The sequence below is a fragment of the Mercenaria mercenaria genome, chromosome 18 (genome assembly GCF_021730395.1).
Source record: "Mercenaria mercenaria strain notata chromosome 18, MADL_Memer_1, whole genome shotgun sequence".
Classification (NCBI taxonomy): domain Eukaryota; kingdom Metazoa; phylum Mollusca; class Bivalvia; order Venerida; family Veneridae; genus Mercenaria; species Mercenaria mercenaria.
Genome location: NC_069378.1, coordinates 43,430,262 through 43,450,781, shown reverse-complemented (window position 1 = coordinate 43,450,781; position 20,520 = coordinate 43,430,262). Strand labels below are relative to the sequence as shown.

At 34.6% G+C, this 20,520-nt stretch overlaps 1 protein-coding gene across 4 annotated transcripts in view; it reads left to right on the top strand.

Annotated features, from left to right (window-relative positions):
- Positions 1 to 20,520, top strand: part of LOC123538149 (uncharacterized) — a 73,082-nt gene that overhangs the window by 21,188 nt on the left and 31,374 nt on the right. For 2 of the 4 annotated variants that reach the window (XR_008368404.1, XM_053530372.1), the window contains exon 1: positions 8,119 to 8,698. The exons of 1 other annotated variant lie outside the window; for it this stretch is intronic. Coding sequence is in view for 2 of the 3 variants with exons in the window: in XM_053530372.1 (XP_053386347.1) it covers positions 8,534 to 8,698 (165 nt within the window). In the remaining variant the exon portion in view is untranslated. Of the gene's footprint in view, positions 1 to 8,118; positions 8,699 to 18,369; positions 18,595 to 20,520 lie in introns of those variants that run through there. One more of the 4 variants, XM_053530373.1, reaches the window with a different exon arrangement.

Below are 20,520 nucleotides of genomic sequence, written 5' to 3'. Positions count from 1 at the left end.
TCCAATCATAAAATATGCACGCACCATTCATGAACTGTTCATGAACTGTTACAGTAACATTTCATTTTGCAGGGGAAATAGGACAATTGCCTATAATTATGTATATAGGCAAAAGTTTTCCTACCAACAGAATTTCTTTAATCTTTGTGTACTGACTGAGAATCAAGTTTAAAATGGAAATAAATGGAAATATGTATTTAAAATCATAGGTACCCAAGCTTGAATTTGAATTATCAGCCCTTGAAAATCAGAAAATAATAAAAAGTCCAATTTTCAAGGGCAGATAATTCAAGATCAAGGCAAGAGAACTGTGTGTTTTGTAATTTTATTTCTTTTCAGACTTCATTTGCTGTCAGTATACAAAGTTTAAAGAAATTCAGTCCATGGGAAAGACTAGGACTTTGCGGTATCATTTTGTTATGTTCATAGTTCAGGACATTTGCAACAGTCTCTATGTTGACATGGGGCAAAAATTTTCTTACAGAAGGAATATCAAAAAATTTACTTTCAAGGGCAGATAATTCAAGATCAAGCATGGGTACCTATGATCTTTGACACATATTTCTGTTTTAAACTTGTTTCCCAGTCAGTACACAAAGATTAAAGAAATTCTTACCATAGGAAATTTTTTGCCCTACAAATATATATAGGCAACTGTCTAATTATTTCCTCTTAACTGTTTTAAAATCTTCTCCAAAATATAAAGAAGCAACAGTTCCAATGCATTTCTTAAATGTATAAACTTTTGATAAATGGTAAGACAACAGAACGTTTCTTAATCATACAAAAAGTATTTCTTCATGAAGATAAAATGGCACAAATTCTTGAAACATTCTTAAATACCATGTTCATGAAAAGTGAAAGATGACTTCAAGAACTAATGTAGAAGAACTCTGTATGATTCTTTAGTAGTTCATGAACACTTTTTAAGCACAGTTCATGTCTAAAAAGTCATGAACACAAATCAAGAACCGTTGAAGGTTATTTCTAGAACAGTTCTTTAATGGTTTGAAGTATTCATGATTTCAAGAACTGCATTTCGCAGGGGACAATAGGAGGAATGTGTTGAGATTTTCAAAAATAATAGAACAGGGATTAAAGATTGAGTAAAAATAACAGGTGTTTTTCCGAGTGGAAATCATGTACACTTCAGTCAGAACTGAAAATGAATTTTGTCATTTTTCATATGATGAGTACATCATATACAAAATAATTGTACCCCTTGATGGTTTCATTTATTATCCACGAGAGCTTAAATGGTTCCAGTTGCTTGGAAATATTCTTCAGAAATATAAAGGGTGGGGCAAAACTGCTTTGCTTTTCGGTAAGGGAAACAAAAACAACAGGAAATAAAGAAATTATTGTCCTTGGTACAAAATGTTAAAATGTAAAATAAGATCATATGATTTATGAATTTTAATGATATTTGATATAATCGAGAACAAAAATTATAAAATTATATCAAGGAATATTTGTAAGGATTATTCTTTCATAGAAAGCCATATAAAGCAGTGATTATAACAGATGTACTGTATTGTTGTCAATGTTTGAGCTCAATGTATGTTGAAGCTTACTCCAGTGGTTCAGCAAATTTTTTTTATACATCCAAAGACGACCAGTAACAGTTTGCAATAATAATCAGGATATGTTAAATAAAAATGTGAAACTTATTTGAACTCTGTAGATCTCCTCTGTGTTATTATTCTTTTCATCAGTGAACTTGAATTTGTTAGAAATGGACAACTGCTTTCCATTTTACGTAAAGTTCGTGAACTGTTAGTTTCATATTTACTTTTAGTAATTATATATTATGCTGGAGATTATAATTTATAGAAAATCCATCTGAGCTTCATATTCCTGTCGTGTTGTAAGATTGAAATATTTCACTGTGAACTCTGTCTCTTCCACTATGAGATGTGTCTCACATTCCCAGTAATCAGGCCATCCCTCTAGTGGAGGTTTTATCATGATCCTTCCTACCTCACTACAACCCTCCTCCACTATACAGTACTGAGGATTCACTCTTGTAGATCTACACAGTAAGGTATATTTCTTCTTATGTTTCACTTCTGGTTTCCTGGCTGTATTAAATCCTTTAAATCTGAATGTTTGTCCATACTCCACTATCTGACCTTTCTCTATCAACTTCTGAAATACTAAGCTACACCAAACCTTTCCATCATACATGATCTTCCGACTCTCTGGATCCTTTCCCTCTAAGAATAGCTTATTAACAGGAAATCCATATGTGAACCTTGACCTACGTTGTATGATGTTTTTAGGTTTCCAGCCCATTATCACAGCTCCATTTAACACAGCCAGTCTAGCATCTTCTACAAGGACAACTCTCATATTAGTGAACTCTGACTGAATTCTCTCCCTTAGATATGGAGATTCGCTGTAACCTCCAACAAGCAGCAGGGTATTAATGTCACCAGGACATTTTTTAAGTATTTCATTCACTAAGTTAACAATGTTATCAATGGAAGGTTTAAAGAATAGCTTCATTAGATCAGAGTGTATGTTAAGCTGTGCCTCAATAGAAAAATATTCCATTTTATCAGCATACTTTGACTCTTTAATTTTCACTGGTAAAGAATGTTCCTTATTTTCATCTAAAACATACACAAGGGCATTTTCAATTTTCAGTTGAGTTGTTTTATTAGAAGATGAAAATATTTTTTTCTGTTTTTGACAGTTATTCATTAAATCTATATAAGCAGAAGTATAGTTTGATTGGAACTCGTCCCACACCTGCTCACCTACTAATTCTTTCATGAAAGACACAAATTCAGCATCAACGTCAGTCCCTCCTGCTATTTCCCCTATTGCTCTATACACTTCCCTGAGTTTACCTTCCTCTAAAACTTCATGTACACATAAATCTGATGTCCCACCTCCGAGATCAGCCAAAATATATTTAAATCCAACAGGAAGTCTGTTGTCATCTACCAGTGTTTGTTGTTGGCAATACAGGGCCGCAGCTTCTGGTTCCAGGACAAGACGTAGCTGTTTCTTCGGGATGCCTGCATCCCTGGCTGCCTCGCGCATAAACTGTCTCGCAGAATCACTGGAAATAGCTGGAATAGTTATCATCCATTGAACATCAGACTCTCTCAAACCTAATTTAGATTGAAACACTATTTTCTGTGAAATATTTTTCAAATTTTCAATTGCCATAGAAAATACTTTCTTTGCTTTGACTGGTTTGCCAGTAATGTCTGGTATTTCTATATCACGAGAAATGACCTCTTTCTCGTATAATGCCATTTTGAAGTTTTCCATATAGAAATAGTTTTTTCTCTCATTTTCCTCTAAATCACAATAATTTCTCTGTGCCTAAATATATCCAAAAGAGTGAAATGTTTCATCGGGATTCAGTAAAACAATGGTTGGTACCCGGTCTTCTTCAAGCATACCCCCGTGTGTTGCTGATTTATTTAACATCATCCTCATATCCTTTAAATGAATATGCAAATCCTGAATGTACTGTTCCAAAGTCTATTGCTATCACAACTAAAGGCCCGTCAACAACTGTGTCTGGTTTTGGTACATTTTGATCCGATCTTCCACTTTTTGGACTTGAAGCTTGTTTCCTTCTGCTTGGGTTATTCCCCATTTTGTGATGAATATTAAAAGCAATTTATCAAAACATAGTTATGACCACCCTGAATACAAATCTGCCATGAATTAGAACACCTTATTTTTCATGCTCAGAAATGTTGTTGTTCTACCAGAAGCTTTATATTCAGTGCCTTTAAATGACTGCGAATATCTTAAATCCTTTTATAATCACAATTATTTTCATTATTATATGTTAAGAGAGATTATATATTTCGGTATATGTTAAGAGAGATTATATATTTCAGCCTTATTCCAATAACAGCCCCCATCAATCACAACAAGTGCTAGGATAAGGGTCCTATTTTCATTTTCAGTTTCACTTATCAAAATTCCATGTTCTACATTGTTTTACAATTTAAGAAATTCATTGCTGTTTTTCATACTTATCACATTTTAATGTATTTTATACGTAACTGTCATGGTTTCATTCGTATCACAAGTATTGTACTACCAGTTTATCCTCTGTATAAAAGTTGGCAGATAGGTATTTTTGTATGATATTAGTTTGGTTGTAACTAAATTAAGAATAAATTCCAATGCTGTAGCTGCCTTTAAGCCATAATGCCTGGCTTGCAAATAATTTTGAAACTGCTAAATCAAGGTCTTGGTACAACACAGTAATATGCCTCAACAAAAAAATAACATAAATTTAAGTTGTTTAAAATGCTTACACTAACTCCTCGTTGGCAAAATGGTAACACACTCTGTTTCATACTTTATAGTCGTTGAGTTCGATTTCCAGACTCATATAATAATTATGTTTAAAACTGTTTTTAATTTTTAGCTCGACTATTCGAAGAATAGGAGAGCTATCCTATTTGCCCCGGCGTCGGCGCTAGCGTTAGCGTGAGCGTCACACAAATGTTAAAGTTGCTTACCACCCCAAATATTTTCAAAGTCCATTGAGATATTGCGTTCATATTTTGCATACTTGTTTACCATCATGACCCCAGTCTGTAAAAAGGAGGAGGCAACTCTATCAAGCATTTTGACTGAATTATGGTCCCTTTTCAACTTAGAATATGATTATTGTAATGTTAAAGTTTTACTCATTGCTTATATTATACTATCAAGCACTGAGTATAGTCGAGTGCGCTGTCCACTGACATCTCTTGTAAGCACCCATTTTTAGCTCAACTATTCGAAGAATTGTCTAACTATTCTACTCTCCCTGGCATCTGTGTCACACCTTGGTTAAGTTTTTGCATGCAAGTACATACTGCTATCATTTAAAGGCATATAGCTTTGAAACTTATTTTTTTTCTTTTTCTAGGTCAATTAGCAATCTCATTGGGTCAAGTCCCATAACTCTGACATGTATTTTGGTAAGTTATGCCCCCTTTTGGACTTAGTAACTTGCATGTAACTTACATGCAAGTTACTATCTCCAAAACTAATGCAGATATTGAATTGAAACTTCATATGTATCTTTGGGGATATAAAACTAGTTGATAGCAGCAAGTCCCATAACTCTGAAATGTATTTTGGTCAAATTATGTCCCCTTTTGAAGTTAAAACTCTTTTGATATTTAACATTTTGGGTAATATTTTCCTGCTTCTAGGACAATATTTTGAATAGTCGAGCTTGGCTGTCGTACAGACAGCTCTTGTTATAGTTAATGGTACTCATAACAGTCCAAATTGAAAGATGGATGAGTTTATTATAGAAGTTTAGCAGGGTATGGGTTAATTGAACACAATACAAACATTATAATAGGTTCTGAATAAAACATTTTACCTGATTATTTGCCCAGTGTTAATATAATAAAACTAATAATCATAATTATGTTCCTATATGGGTTCTATTCATTTTAAAATTATGCTGTCCTACATGTATAATTATGGTTCTATTTGTTTTAAAATTATACTGTCAGGGAAAACACAGAATATCAGATTTTTGTAAAGAGAACTGTTTCTATTTGATATGTTGAGGAAGGTTTTTATAATGACAGGATTTCCTTGATTTGCATTATACTAATGCTTTATCTTTATGTGAGAATCAATGTTTGGGATGTTAGCTACCTTGCAAATATTGTAGAAAAATTAAACCCATGTCAACATTTCTGCTTTTACAGTACATAGGTCACTAGAACTCAGGAAATACATCCTAAAAGTCCAAATTGTTCTTTTTTCTTTTGAAGCATGCCATCTGAGACCCTCTTCAATCTACAGGGGCTTGAACATCTTTGACGATCAGCTATATACACCACTGTATAAAATAATATCATTATAACAAAATCTATATACACCACTGTATAAAATGATAGTGTTATAAAAAGAACAAAAGCTATATACCCAGTTTCTGATATTTGATACCTTCATTGATTGATTTTATTGTTCTTGTTGGATATAGGACATCATTCAAGATCAGATTAGAATGAATAAATTTGAAGTTCAACATTATTTAAAGATATATGAGCCGTGCCATGAGAAAACCAACATAGTGGGTTTGCGACCAGCATGGATCCAGACCAGCCTGCGCCTCCGCGCAGTCTGGTCAGGATCCATGCTGTTCGCTTTTAAAGCCTACTGCAATCAGATGCTGGTCGCAAAGCCACTATGTTGGTTTTCCCATGGCACGGCTCATATATAAAGGGCCACAATGTCATAATTATGAAGTTTATTATATAGTAATTGTCTCAGCATGCAAAAGAATTAACAGTCTTGCATGGGTTTTTTTTTTCAGTCTGTAAAAACTTAAAATTTTAATTATGAGTCATAAATGTGTAGAAATTGGGTAAATATCATGAAAAATTATGCATTCACTATCCATTCTTTCAAATTCGCAATAATGCTCATAATGCTCCTGATCTGGAGGTTTCTTAATCAAAGATCACTGTTGCGTAACCTTGTAAAGGGATCAGATGGATGTGTTATGTGGTGGTGCTAGTCTTCTTTTATCTCTCTGCATTAATTTAGTAACTCAGTAACTACACTGCCTTGGTAGCCTAGTGGTAGAACACTCCGCTTCGAGTGAGGGAAGTCGTGGGTTCGATCCCTTCTTGCATCATACCAAAGACGTAAAAAAATGGTACTAGTAGCTTCCTCCCTTGGCACTTAAATTAGGATAGTGCTAGGACTGGTCAGCCAGGTGTCAGTATAATGTGACCGGGTGGAGTATCATGTCACGTACGTGTCTACGGTGTGATATTCCAGTGAGGCAGCACTATAAAGTTAGGCATTGTGCTCACTGCTTCAAGTAGACACCATTGTTTACATGACTGAAAAAATGTTGAAAAAGACATTAAACCCAAACACACACACCTGCTCAATATTAATTATCGGTAGTGAATATCTAACCTATGATTCTTTAATTTGACTGGCAAATTTCTTCTGGTATAGTATGCACCACTCAGCAGTGCTCTTGTTTTATCATGAATTTAAATGAAAGACATTGTATCATGAATCATGTCTCCTCTGTAGAGAATTTTGATGCAATGAATAGAGCATTCATAAATGAAACACTGCATCTTTTCGTGTGGAATTTGAAATATTTTAGCTTCAAGAATGTTAAGATTTTTAATGCTATATGAAAAATCTCATATTTGCACTGCACACAAACAGTTGCAAGGCCATGAAAGAGCTGTGTACAGTTTTTATATAAACATGACTGTTTCAGGAGGAATTTTATATTGTTGATGGTTGTGAGATCATTGTGTTTGATAAAGGGAGATAATAAGAACTGAGAAAGGATGAAAAATTTTGTTTAAAGTATGATATTACTATCTTAAAAGTACTAAGTATGCTAAATTTCTATAATGTACCGGTCCGTCATTCAGTTTGAGCAATACCATTTGTTATTCGAAGGATGTGCAGGCTGATCTTGGTCGCAAAGGCAGAATCACTTGAAATAACTTTTGTGTTTAAATAATACTCATTTAAAAATTTTTTGCAAAAGTGATATCTAATAGTAAAACTGACATGGTTCATTTATGAGGCCATGATTTTGTAAACTACTGAGGAAGCAGAAATTAATCATTTTTATGAGATTTTTTGTAGGTTTTTCAATCAGAATAAATGAGGATTTTTTTGTAGGCTATTCAGTAGCTCACACTGAAGATAAGTAAAGAGATGGTCTGACATGATAAAGAGCCTGTGCATGGCAGTTTAATCTCAAGAGTTAACATATGGCTGAAACTTACTGGAGATTTAATGATAAAATTTGTAGACAAAATATATCTGCAGTGTGGAAATTTAGGTACAGTAGTTGTGTTCACAAAAAAAGAGGTGTGGTAATGAGAACAGTGTAATTAGAACTGGTGTTGAAAGCTACTTGCTGCTAATGATTGTAATGATTTATTATTTGAAATGTGGAATTTGGTGGAACAGTTGTTAGGGGTAAATGATTATACAAAAACAAAATCAAGGGGAACAAACAGGATCTAGTAAAAAACTATTGTCCTGTGTGACAGTGACTAGTGATTGTAGCAATGTGGAAATTTACGAATACAATCATGTAGTACTTGAATGGGTAATTGTTGGTGAAAAAAAAATGAGAGAAGCTTATAGTTGCAGTAATATTTGTGACAAAATAATGATAGTGTAGCAATGTTTGTTTACGTTTTTTACAAAAATGTAGAAAGTGGAAGTGGCAAGGGTGACAACTCTTGTGACTAGTTTTGACAATAAGACCTCTTCAGAGCGACAGGTTGTTGAAGTAGATTGAAATAGGTCCTTGTTACGAGGTTATTGTTGTAGTTACTAAGGAAATTATTCCGCTTGAAAAGAAAAAGTAATGAAATTGTGTCAGGTTTTTGCTGACCAAAGGTGTTGCTACAGAGACAAAATTTTATTGTTATAAGCATCAGCAACAGCAACAAAAAGGACGAAATCTGGAAACTAGATTTTCTATAAAAAGAAAATGTTAAAAATTTAAATTGGAGGAGAATTTCGATTCTGTTTATCAGAAATGAGTAAAACATTCTCATTCAGAGTTAGAAGGATATTTAAGTCAATGAAGGTCAGCGTATGTGGTTGCCATAGAAACGAAGATGTGTTGGTTGCCATGGATACAGAAAGTAAACCGTACAATAGAACTTCTTCTGCTTTTGTAGAGGAAAATATTATTGACATTGTAAGTATAATTAGAATAACTATCCTTTCTTTTGATTTTTACATTATAAGAAATAATGTAAAATTTTATTTCGTAGGCATTATACAGTTTGGTCGCCAATAACGGATCACTTACGAGTTTTTTAGCGATAATTCATTTCATCTCACAAAACCTGTTTATCAACTGATCTTCAAATGTACATTATTATCCCCTTAATAAAACAGAATAAAAAAGTTTTTAAAAGATTCATTACAGGGTAGAAGTGTTGATTTGTAAGTGATCGGTGTTTTCTCCAATAGCGAATCATATTCACCAATATCGGATCACGTGCCACTGTAGAGTGGGGATCATCTTAAAACCATAAAAATAACAGAAATCAACTGTTTTTCATTCTTTAACCTTTAGCCTGCTAGCGGCAAGTTATTCTGCCTTTGCGACCAGTGCAGACCAAGATCAGCCTGCACATCCGTGCAGTCTGATCTTGGTCTGCACTGTTCGCTATTCAGTCAGTAAATTTTCAGTGAACACCCCTAGTAATAATAAATGGTATTGCCCAAATTGAATGATGGACCAGTCCATTTTAGAAATTTAGCAGGCTAAGGGTTAATAAACAATCTAGATATATGAAGAATCATTCTTAAAAAATTTCATGTTTCGCTGTTTTTAATAGCATGAAAATGGTAATAACCTTTAAGAAACCATTTTTAGTCTAACCAATACTGTAATCTTTTACATTTTTTCCAGTTCACCTCCTGCTTTGATGATATTAAGCAACTGACTGAGTTTGGCAAATTAATAATCAATATATCTACTTTTTAGAAAATGTAGTTACATGGCAACACACCACCACCACCTTTCTTACCAGGAGCGAGCGAGTCTTCTGCACCAGTTAACCGCTAATGGCAACTTCACTACAACTTGCTTTGATAGCTACAACATCTTTGTAAGAGAAAATTATAAGTCATTACTTGGTAATACTGTTGCCACTATCTCGAAAATTTATTCGTATTGTAAGTTAAGGTATGGTTTACGATAAACCTAAGGTAAGACTAAGGTAACGTTATTCTGCTATCTCCAAACACCTCTTAACGCCCTCGTAAAGCGCTCGTAACTTAAGGTATTGTAAATTAGTTACGATATCGTAATTCATGGATAATCCATTTAATGACGTCATTTTCGAACAACTGCGTGTGTACCTAATAGTCCACTAGCTGTTTATTGCTTAACAACATGGGAAAATATATCCACATTAAGTGAATTTTAACGGTGGTATGTTTAGGACATGCATTTCTTTTTTTTTAAAGTTTAAATAAGATGTCTTGTGAACGAGATAAGATGTCAAGCACATGAGATAAGATGTTGTGCGCACGAAATAAGATGTCGTTCGCACGCAATAATATGACGTTTGCACGAGATAAGATGTACAATTCACGAAATAAAATATCAAGTGCTCGAGATAAGATGTCGTGCGCACGAGATAAGATGTCGTGCACTGAGATAAGATGTCGTGCTCTCGAGATAAAGATGTCGTGCGCTCGAAATAAGATGTTGTGCGCTCAAGATAATATGCATAAGTATTCCTGGATTCCTTACAGATACTCCCCCACATAATGCAGAGGTGGAAAATGAATGAACTTAGATGTATTGTCTTTAGCAAATCATCACGGAAACCATAAATGCCTCGCTCGGTATTCAAACCTACTTTGAGGTCTTGTGTATTCTATCTATTAAGCTACCATAGCCGGGGATGCGCATGTAGCGTTCAGTATGAAAATCAATATATAGTCTTGTACAATGCAGTTCCTTCCGATGTTATGAATTCTACTGCTGGCAGTCCGAAACATAATTCAGTCTCACCAGTTATTACAGTCCACGGGTAAATGTCTATGATATAGTAATTCCGTGATAGGATATTTCAACCATATTTGTGATATACGTACCTCAATGGATACAAAATATGTAAGTAACATGTATCATAAGTTTTCAATGTGATTTTAAAAAAATGACTGTAACATTTGCGTTTTTTCCAACACCATTTTGACGAATAGCATCCGCCAGTAGATATATACCGCAGTAACTGTCACAGTGGTAAAAGTCAACATTTAGTTGTACATTTTAAATTCTTATCATATCAAAATACGGCCATTTGAGCTAAAGCACAGTCCTAACAATTAAAATGCCATGCAAATCTGACAAACCATTAAAACGATAGCCTTGATGAACAAACAGACAAACGTTAATGTATTTCCTTCTCTGTGAAATAAAAAAAACTGTGCGTTTTATTTATAAAAACGGACTGAAAGCACTAAATTTATTCATCTATATGAAATATATTCATGTTCGTTGACACAAACAAATGGAATGACAACTTCAATAAATATTATTACAACAGTTTCAGCATTGTACAATAAGAAAGAAACATATTCATCTTCAGACAGGCAGACGTGTCGTAAATTACGAGGCTTTCGAGATAGAGAAAATATCTGCTACGAATACCTTACAAACCCTTTACGAACATCATAGGACTTAAGGTACCTTTGAGATAGTGGCCCCTGGTCTATAATGATTTACCTCTTAGTTGATGTAGGTTTCAGGTCACCTTATTTCGTTGAAAAGAAACGGGAGAGTCGTCTGCAAAATTTCACTGTCAAAGTCAGGGTTGGTTTCTGTGCTGAGCAAATACTTGGTCAAGCGGTTCATTGACCTTGATTGTGAAGAAGCAACAAAAGTCAATAAATATTTTGTATTCATAATTGTAAAACATTAATATTCATGACCACAAAGTTTCATTACCTTTGATAAACTTTTTTAAAAAATACAGAAACTATTATCAAAAGTGATCCGCTATTGGGGAAGATCCGCTATTGGCGACCAAACTGTATTTCGTGGTTTTGGTCAAAATGTATATTTTGTGGGGATATCAATTTGCGGATTTCAGCTTTTGAACATATAATGAATGGGAATTTTATTTATTTCTATGGATTAAGTTTTGTGGATTGATTCAACCACAAAAACCATGAAACATTACAAATCCCTTTAATGTCATAATTTATAATTAGATATATTGATGATAAAGTCTTTTGAAATTTGGTTTTTAGCTCCCTATTCAGAGAAAATAGGACAGCTATAATCTGTGCTCCCGGTAGCATAACGAAATTTCAGAATGATGTTTTATATTGTGGCATAACAGTGCTTCAAATTACTTTATAGCTCACCTGTCACATAGTGACAAGGTGAGCTTTTGTGATAACCCTTGAGTTCATCCTTTGTCCGTCCATCCATCCATAGTCCATCTGTCCATCCACAATTTCTTGTGAACACGTAGAGACCATATTTGCAATAGATTTTAATCAAACTTGCACACAACTGGTATTGGCATAATATCTCGGTTCCTTTAGAAAACTGGCCAGATCCCATTATGGGTTCCAGAGTTGTGGCCCCTTAAAGGGCCAAACTTTGCTATTTTGGCTTTTGCAATCATATGGAGACTTCATTTATGGTTTGATTTGATAAAACTTGCAAAATATCTTTAACAACAATAGATCTTGGATTCCATGATGAATCTGTCAGATCCAATCATAGGTTCCGGAGTTACGGCCCCTGGTTGAACCCTGAAATAGCCAAAACTTGTTAATAGTTACCTTGTGAACACGATAGAAGTGACATTTTACATTCGATTTTAACCACACTTACACACAACTTAAGTCACAACAAGACCTTGGTTCCTTTTGAAAACTGGCTACCGGGTAGATTCTTTTGTTTTCTAGAGTTACTGCCCCTGAAAGGGGCAAAATTTTCTATTACTGAAATAATTAACATTAATGAATGTTGTGTTTTTACTTTCCTTTATGTCACAACCTTTAAGAACAAAGTGAAAGTATTTAATATATCTATATTTTGCAGTATGCACTTCGTCACATTCTTTTACTGTATTCAAAATACCGTCAAGTAATTTCATTGTTAACATTTTGAGCAAGTACGCGTCACAACACCAGAAAAAGAAGTAATTTTAGTATTACTGCAATATTTTTTAAGTTTTTTGCTCGTTTTACAAGCAAAATATATAATATTTAACTACTGATATAAAAACTTTGTACAACAAAATTAAAATAATGAAAAATATAACTCGGCAGAAACTCAGTCCAATTTATACATGGTGGCAGTGTCTTAGACTGTACAGAAAAGGGGAAGTAACACTGTGTTGGAGTTTTCTGCCATATTGCTTAAGTATTCTTCATGAAACTCAAATAGATGATTGAATAAAAATTGAGAGTGAATTATATCAAAATCTTAGATAAGTACCGTATTTTCCCGAATTAAGGCCCCCCTCTAATTAACGCCCCCCCCCCCCCCCACACCCATTTTTGGGGGAAAAAAAGTCAACAAGAACGGGAAAAAAATCACCTACCTCATTTTTATAAGTCCATGTAATAAGTAATTTACAGTACTAAAGTCCAACGTATTAAAAATTAAACACACTTTTAAACAGTCTATGTACGGTAAGTCCAAAACATTTGTACTAAGTACGGTACGTATCCAATCATCAAACAGAAAATTAAACGGTAAATACAAGCAGCGTGTCAAGACATTGACATTGTGTATTGCGCTATTAGCTACTCGCATGTACTAACGAAAATGTTATCGGAGTACACAGCTGTTTGGGTCATGACGTAATGTGTAGTGTCGCGAGCGTGTCAAAATACAGGAGGTATCGATACCGTATTTAAATGCATAAAAGACACACTGCATTAAATTGGATGCCAAATAATTACGTTTTTGGGGGATTAAACAACACAGAAACACTTTACAGCTAGTTTGAACGATGTTTTTAAGTTTTGTAAAAATTTTCATTTTTTATTTTTTTACCTCAAATAAACGCCCCCTCTTTGGAAAATGTAACGCCCCCGGGGGCTTTAATATGGGAAAATACGGTATATTGTACATTTATTTTGTTTTAGGAAAACTGAAACGGATACCAGTAATTTTGTTTGAATCATAAAAAGTTGCATGACAGGAATAACATGAATTCAAAAACTATACAAAGTGAAAATATATGATATATATCGCCTCCACCCTGCAACACAATATAGGACATTGCACCTTTTTTTTTTTTGAATATTTATTTCATATATTGAATACATTTCACTACTAGCATAGTTGTGGTATTCACTTATGACATGAACTAGTTATAAAATTTTCTGCAAACATTGGGGATTGCATGTCTGTGCGTACGTGTGTGCGTATTGGGTGTGTTCATGCATGGTGTGGGTGTTTATCAAAGAGAGAAAGCATTCTATTCATAAAGATGTTTGGTGTATGGGAGGCCGATTTAATGTCGCTCGTACACAAATTAAAGTCATACGGTGACTTTCCAGCTTTTCTGAGCAGGCACAACCAGAACAACCAACCTATAGGCCAACTGTATAGCACATCTCAACCCAGTCTGACTAAAGTACATCGCCAATTAATGCTACGCTTTGGATCTGAAGACGTGCTATTGATAGACTCGTTCTGACGACCCTTCCGCTAGCCAATCTGAACCTTGCTTTCAACATTTTGAAAGTGAAAGTAGAAGTTAAAAATATCTAAATTTAGCCTGGGTTTTTCATGTTTGTAATAATTATAGGTTATTAGCTTTGTATCGGGAAATATGCACAAGTTCTTCAGTGGAAATATTGCGCGACTTTAGGAGTGCAATATTCTTCTGCTGAAGAACGAGTGCATATTTCCCGATGCAAAGATAATAACCTTTTTATTACATACGCATCTACATGTATAAATATTATGTAAATATCATAAATATGTTCAATAGCCTGAATAGGATTGTCCATACTGAACTGAATAGAAAAAATAGTGCAACAACACACACTAAATTACGTCACACACCCGATATGAAATTCAGGCATCAGTGTATGGAAAAATATTGACGTTTCCGGTACCAGTGTAACTTAACGGGGAATAGAAACAAGTATGTAATAATAATTCTTATGACGAACACATCATGACTGCACCCTCGTATTTTGAGAGGTATATGTCACGGTACGGACTTGGTCACGTAAGGGGAGAATATGTGTCAGGCAGCCGGTTAGTTCAGTCAATAGAGCACTCACCCTGTAAGCGAGGGGTCCCGGGTTCGAACCCTGGACTGATTACACATTTTTCTCACCATGTGACATTCTACGCTATTTTGATAGTTCATCCAAATGTTTGTTGAAACAAGTCATCTGACTGGTTCAAATAAAAATAGATTTGCGAAAATAGAAATAGCAATATCGGAAATCCAAATATACAGAAAGATGAAATGTGAATAGGTCATTCTCAGATCTTCTTTTAGAAGATCAAGTACTTTAGTCAGCTTGATCTCAACCCAGTGTTGCGGGGCAACTGATCCAAAGTCAGTGACCTTAACCACTCAACCAGGGGGATCCTTATTCTTACAGGGACATACAATTAATTCACCTGTACAGGAACTCTAACTCATGGAAGCATAATCATTATGTGTCTAAGAGTTACTCCCCTTTAGTTGTTTATTTCCAAGAAAAAAACAACAAATCATTAAAAGTTATATCTGGAATCAACAGCTGTTCTGAAAGCTAGAGATAAAGTGTTAAACAACATTTTGTCTGTGAATCTCCAAGTTGTGTAAGACTTTATGTATATTTATATGAATTCTGTGAAAACAAAAGAGATAAGGGAGGGGGATAATCAGTGGAAAGGGTTTTTAGTCCAGTAGAATTCCTAACAAGTCTGTGTAAATTAATATTCAAGATATTTATGTTACTGTTTATTTATAATCATTAAACTGATGAACCAGATCTATAATCCAAATACAGTCAAACCTGTATTAAGCAGCCAGTCAAGGGAGCAACACATGCCAACATCAAATTGCCCCTATTGGATGTAAGCACATATTGAATGTACTATATACTGACTAAAGGTTAGGGATAGGTTTAAGATAGGTTTAATAGTGTACATTCAATGTGTGCATACACTCAGTGCGGGAGATTTAATGCTGACCGAGCAACACAATCTGGCTGCTTAAGACAAGATGAAATTAGAACAAAAAGTCAATCTGGAAAGTTAGCTGACTGGCTGCTTTCAGCAAATGGTTACTTAGTACAGGTGGCCGTTCAAGCAGGTTCATCGGTATTTTAGTCCCTTAGAATCTTATTCAAATTTTTTGGCCCTTTAAAAACACTTTTGATTTCTTATTCAAGTTTTCTGGCCGCTTAGAAAATAGCTAGAGCTAAAATCTATATTTCAGATAATGTAAAGTTGGCTAGTGCAGGACCAAACTTCAATATCAAGATCTTCACAAAAATTACAAATTAGTGTTCCTTGCCCTGGACTATCAGCCAATATTGCACTAAAAGATCTCAAATAAACTCTGACAAACATGATGTAAATTTGTAGAAGTAACCAAAAAAATATTGTGCATTTATTTGAAATAGGGATATATCTATGATTACTTACCAATTCATGCAAGCTTTTGTTCCAGTACAGAAATTTCAGCGAACTTGGAACAAGTAGTAATGTTTAGGGGCTATAAGTGATCAAGATAACCAAATGTTATCGAAAGATAGGCTTTTCATTTCCTTAGAACCATGTGTTCGAGGTCGCGGTCATTGATATGTGCTGATTGAAAACTTCATTTGTACCAGTTGTTTCAAGTTGAAACTTTACGTTAAATTAAATGGGCAATGATGAAGGTCGATGTAGCAGTTACTAAATATAGAATTCTCCAATCAAGAGCTTTTATATAAACTGTGATAAAGGTCAAGGTCATTGGTCTGTTTTAATCAGTAACTTCAGTTGCATTGAATGTTTTGAGTTTAAACTTCACATTATGATGTGACTGTCAAGGTCACAGTTACTAAAATTATGAACTTTTACAAATCACAAATTTTATCTAGAAGCCCTCTTTGATCAAGGTCAAGGTCATTTACTTGGTTTTTATCAGCTAGTCGCACTGAATGCTTAAGGCAAAACTTCATATTTGAATAGATTATGACTTTCAATTTTGATAGAAATATTTAAAGTATTTAAATGAAACTAGGTATTTACCTGTACATCCTCTCTAGGAAAGAATTGTTTTAAAAATGTAACAAAATTACTTTTACTAAGAATTAAAGCACAGCAATGCCAAGGGCACTTAAACTTGAGTTTTTATGCCCCCGGCATCTACTGATGCGAGAGGCATATAGTGATCGTCCTGTCCGTCTGTCCGTACGAGGTTAACCAAATTGGACACGTTTCGTCTATCATCAATACCCCTTACTAGAATGACTTGATACTAATGCAGATGTAACCTGTGAACATCTTCAGATATCACCTGACCTCAGTTTGACCTTGACCATGACTTCATTTTGGACTTAGGTTGCTTTATATGGGCCATCTCTTGGTTAACCAAATGGGACCGTTTCGTCTAGCATCAATACCTCTTACAAGAATGAATTGATACTAATACAGATGAAACCTGTGACCATTCCTCATCTTCAAACATCACCTGACCTCAGTTTGACCTTGACCTAGTTTTGGACTTAGGTTGCTTTGTATCGACAAGGATGCCACCGGGGGCATCAAGCGTTTATTGAACGCAGCTTCTTGTTTGCATTTGATTAACATTTTATTCCAGTCATTCACTTCAAATTTACATATTCCAGATTTTACATTAAGGGGTACCTCTATGGCTGAGTGTTTAAGGCTTTAAAGGTGTTTGTGACTAGGGGTTTGAAACCGCAAGCTGGCTTAAAGAATGTCCATGGCTCAACCCAGGTGCCTACCAATGCCAATAGGGATTGGAGGTGTACCTGGGTTCTTGGAAAGTCAACGTAATATCCTTAAAGGCTCATAATACCTTTGTATAAAATGTTGCTGCCACATTTTCCTTTATGAACATAAAATAGATTACTTTCTTGTTAAATTCTCTTTCCAATAAATGCTATCATTATCATTTGTCAAAGGTTTGAATATTGCTGAATATACTAGAATGTTTTATTGATTCTATCAGTTTTTTATTACCTCCCTTTATGGCTCTTACTATAGCAGTTCATGTGCAATATTAAACCCGCCCGCTTAGCTCAGTAGGTAAGAGCATTGGTCTATGGATCGCAGGGTCGCGAGTTCGATCCTTGAGCGGGGCGTATGTTCTCCGTGACTATTTGATAAACGACATTGTGTCTGAAATCATTAGTCCTCCACCTCTGATAATTCATGTGGGGAAGTTGGCAGTTACTTGCGGAGAACAGGTTTGTACTGATACAGAATCCAGGAACACTGGTTAGGTTAACTGCCCGCCGTTACATGACTGAAATACTGTTGAAAAACGGCGTTAAACCCAAAACAAACAAACAAACAAAAAGCAATATTAAAGGTAGTGCTTTTCTGACCATGCAGTTATTTACAAAGCTGTTTTATCTGTTTATAAGATAAAAATTTAAAGCGTTGTGGACCTTTAAATTGTGTTGGAAAGACTTTAAACCAAGCCAACACATTGTTTGGAACACAAAATTTTATATTTAGGACACAGCACTGCGGTGATTTGGAACCAGAGATTTATTTTCCATTGACCTAACATCTTTTCCATTGAAGTAAGAGATGCACCCAGACCTAATCTATTGAGAGTGTGCCAATTTTCCGGCATACAGTCAGCCTTCTGGAATCCAAAATGGCCGCCTAGGAGCAGAAGAGCTCATTGAATTATCCTCATTCACTGCATATGTTAATGACATTTGGTAATAAGATAAGTGGATGTGTTTAGGATATTTCCTCTGACATTTTTGCAGTGTTTTTATGACATTTAGATTTGTTATTTGTTTGTGGTATAAACAGAACTTATTGTTTTTATTTCTACTTTTTGTGACTGTATGAGCATTGTGATCAAGAAATTTAAAATATTTGTGAAAAGATTTATACAGGTGAGTATTGATTTATAACATGCTTTTCAGTGAATTATCAAAATTTTGGAGTGAAATATATTTGGTATTTTCACAGTGAAAAATATTAAAACAGTGAAATTATGGTAAATTTAGTCAAAGAATGGAATAAAAAGCTAATTAATTTTGTTTGTATCAAGGTATCTTTCACTTGTGAACAACATAATTGAGCCGTGCCATGGGAAAACCAACATAGTGGATTTGTGACCAACATGGATCCGGACCAGCCACGGATGTGCAGGCTGGTCTGGATCCATGCTTGTTGCAAATGCGCTATGTTTGTTTTCTCATGGTGCGGCTCATTTGTGGATTGCAACTTTCGAAGATCAATTAATAAATGGGCATTTTTATTTTGTTTCTTTGGATTTGATTTTTAGGTTTTACTCAACCATGAAGGGCATAAAAATGGTTGTATCAGTCTCATTGAACAAAATTAATATCATTGCTATTGTTATTGTCTGTTTTAATTTTGAAATCCATAAATTTCTGTTCCCACGATACAGCTTCCAACTTCACTGAACAGTAGCCAAACTGTTGACCGGCAAAAAATGTTGACCTTACATGCCAAAAATTGGCACAGTCATCATAAAAAGTAATGCACAATCATCAAAATGTCAGTTTAATAAATGTTCACATTTAAAGGTCAAGGTCAGATTGATTCTTTTTAATTTTTTTTTTCAAAGGTGAGATGAATCATATTAATATAAATTCTGTTAATAACAAAGTTTTTCTAAAAAAACACCAGTTTTGGAAGCTGCTAAAGGCCAGTGACTGTGGTATACAGGACTACATTTTATTGTTTGTGGTACATTTTATTGTTTGTGGTATACAGGACTGCATTTTATTGTTTGTGGTATACAGGACTGCATTTTTTTGTTTGTGGTACATTTTATTGTTTGTGGTATACAGGACTGCATTTTATTGTTTGTGGTATACAGGACTGCATGTTATTATTTGTGGTATACAGGACTGCATTTTATTGTTTGTGGTACGTTTTATTGTTTGTGGTATACAGGACTGCGTTTTGTTGTTTGTTTGTATACTGCGTTTTATTGTTTGTGCTATACAGGACTGCGTTTTATTGTTTGTGGTATACAGGACTGCATTTTATTGTTTGTGGTATACAGGACTGCGTTTTATTGTTTGTGGTAGACAGGACTGCATTTTATTGTTGCTTGGTTGCATACTGTGAAATCATTCATTTCCGTGGGGGATTAATTTTCGTGGATTTCGTGGTTTAGTCAATCCACAAACTTAAATCCCAATGAACAAGTAAAATTCCCATTCATCTTATGTTGAAAAGTTGAAATCCACGAATTCATATCCCCACGAAATTGCTGTTTTAACCAAAACCATGAAATTTCATGCCCACGAAATTAAATGATTTTACAGTACTTATTATATAACACTCCCAAACCAAAATGGCGAGCTTAATTAAGCTTGCATTAAGGTCGCAGCAAGATTGCAGTTGCAATCTTAACAAGCATGCAGCAAGATTGTGATTGGAACAATCGCAACCATAATTTAAGCTTGCGCAAACTAATTTGCGTGCTTCCTGCAACCTATTTAAGATCTTGCAAGCTTGTAAGGTTGCGCATGCTTGCGATTGGAACCCTAGCAATCTTACAAGCTTGCAAGATTGCACAATCATAATAAGATTGCAAGCTTGCGCAATCTTGCAAACTTACACAATCATAACAAGATTGAAAGCTTGTGCAATCTTGCAAGCTTAAACACAGGGTGTAGACAAAATCATTTGCCTCCTGCAACCTTGTAGTCATATCAAGGTTGCCTGCAAGCTTGTAAACTATACTATCTTCCTAAACCTTACTTAGGTTTTTGAGACAGTTTTAATAATGTAAAAGTCTAAAAATTTAATATATACTTCCTTCAATTTGACAAACTGCA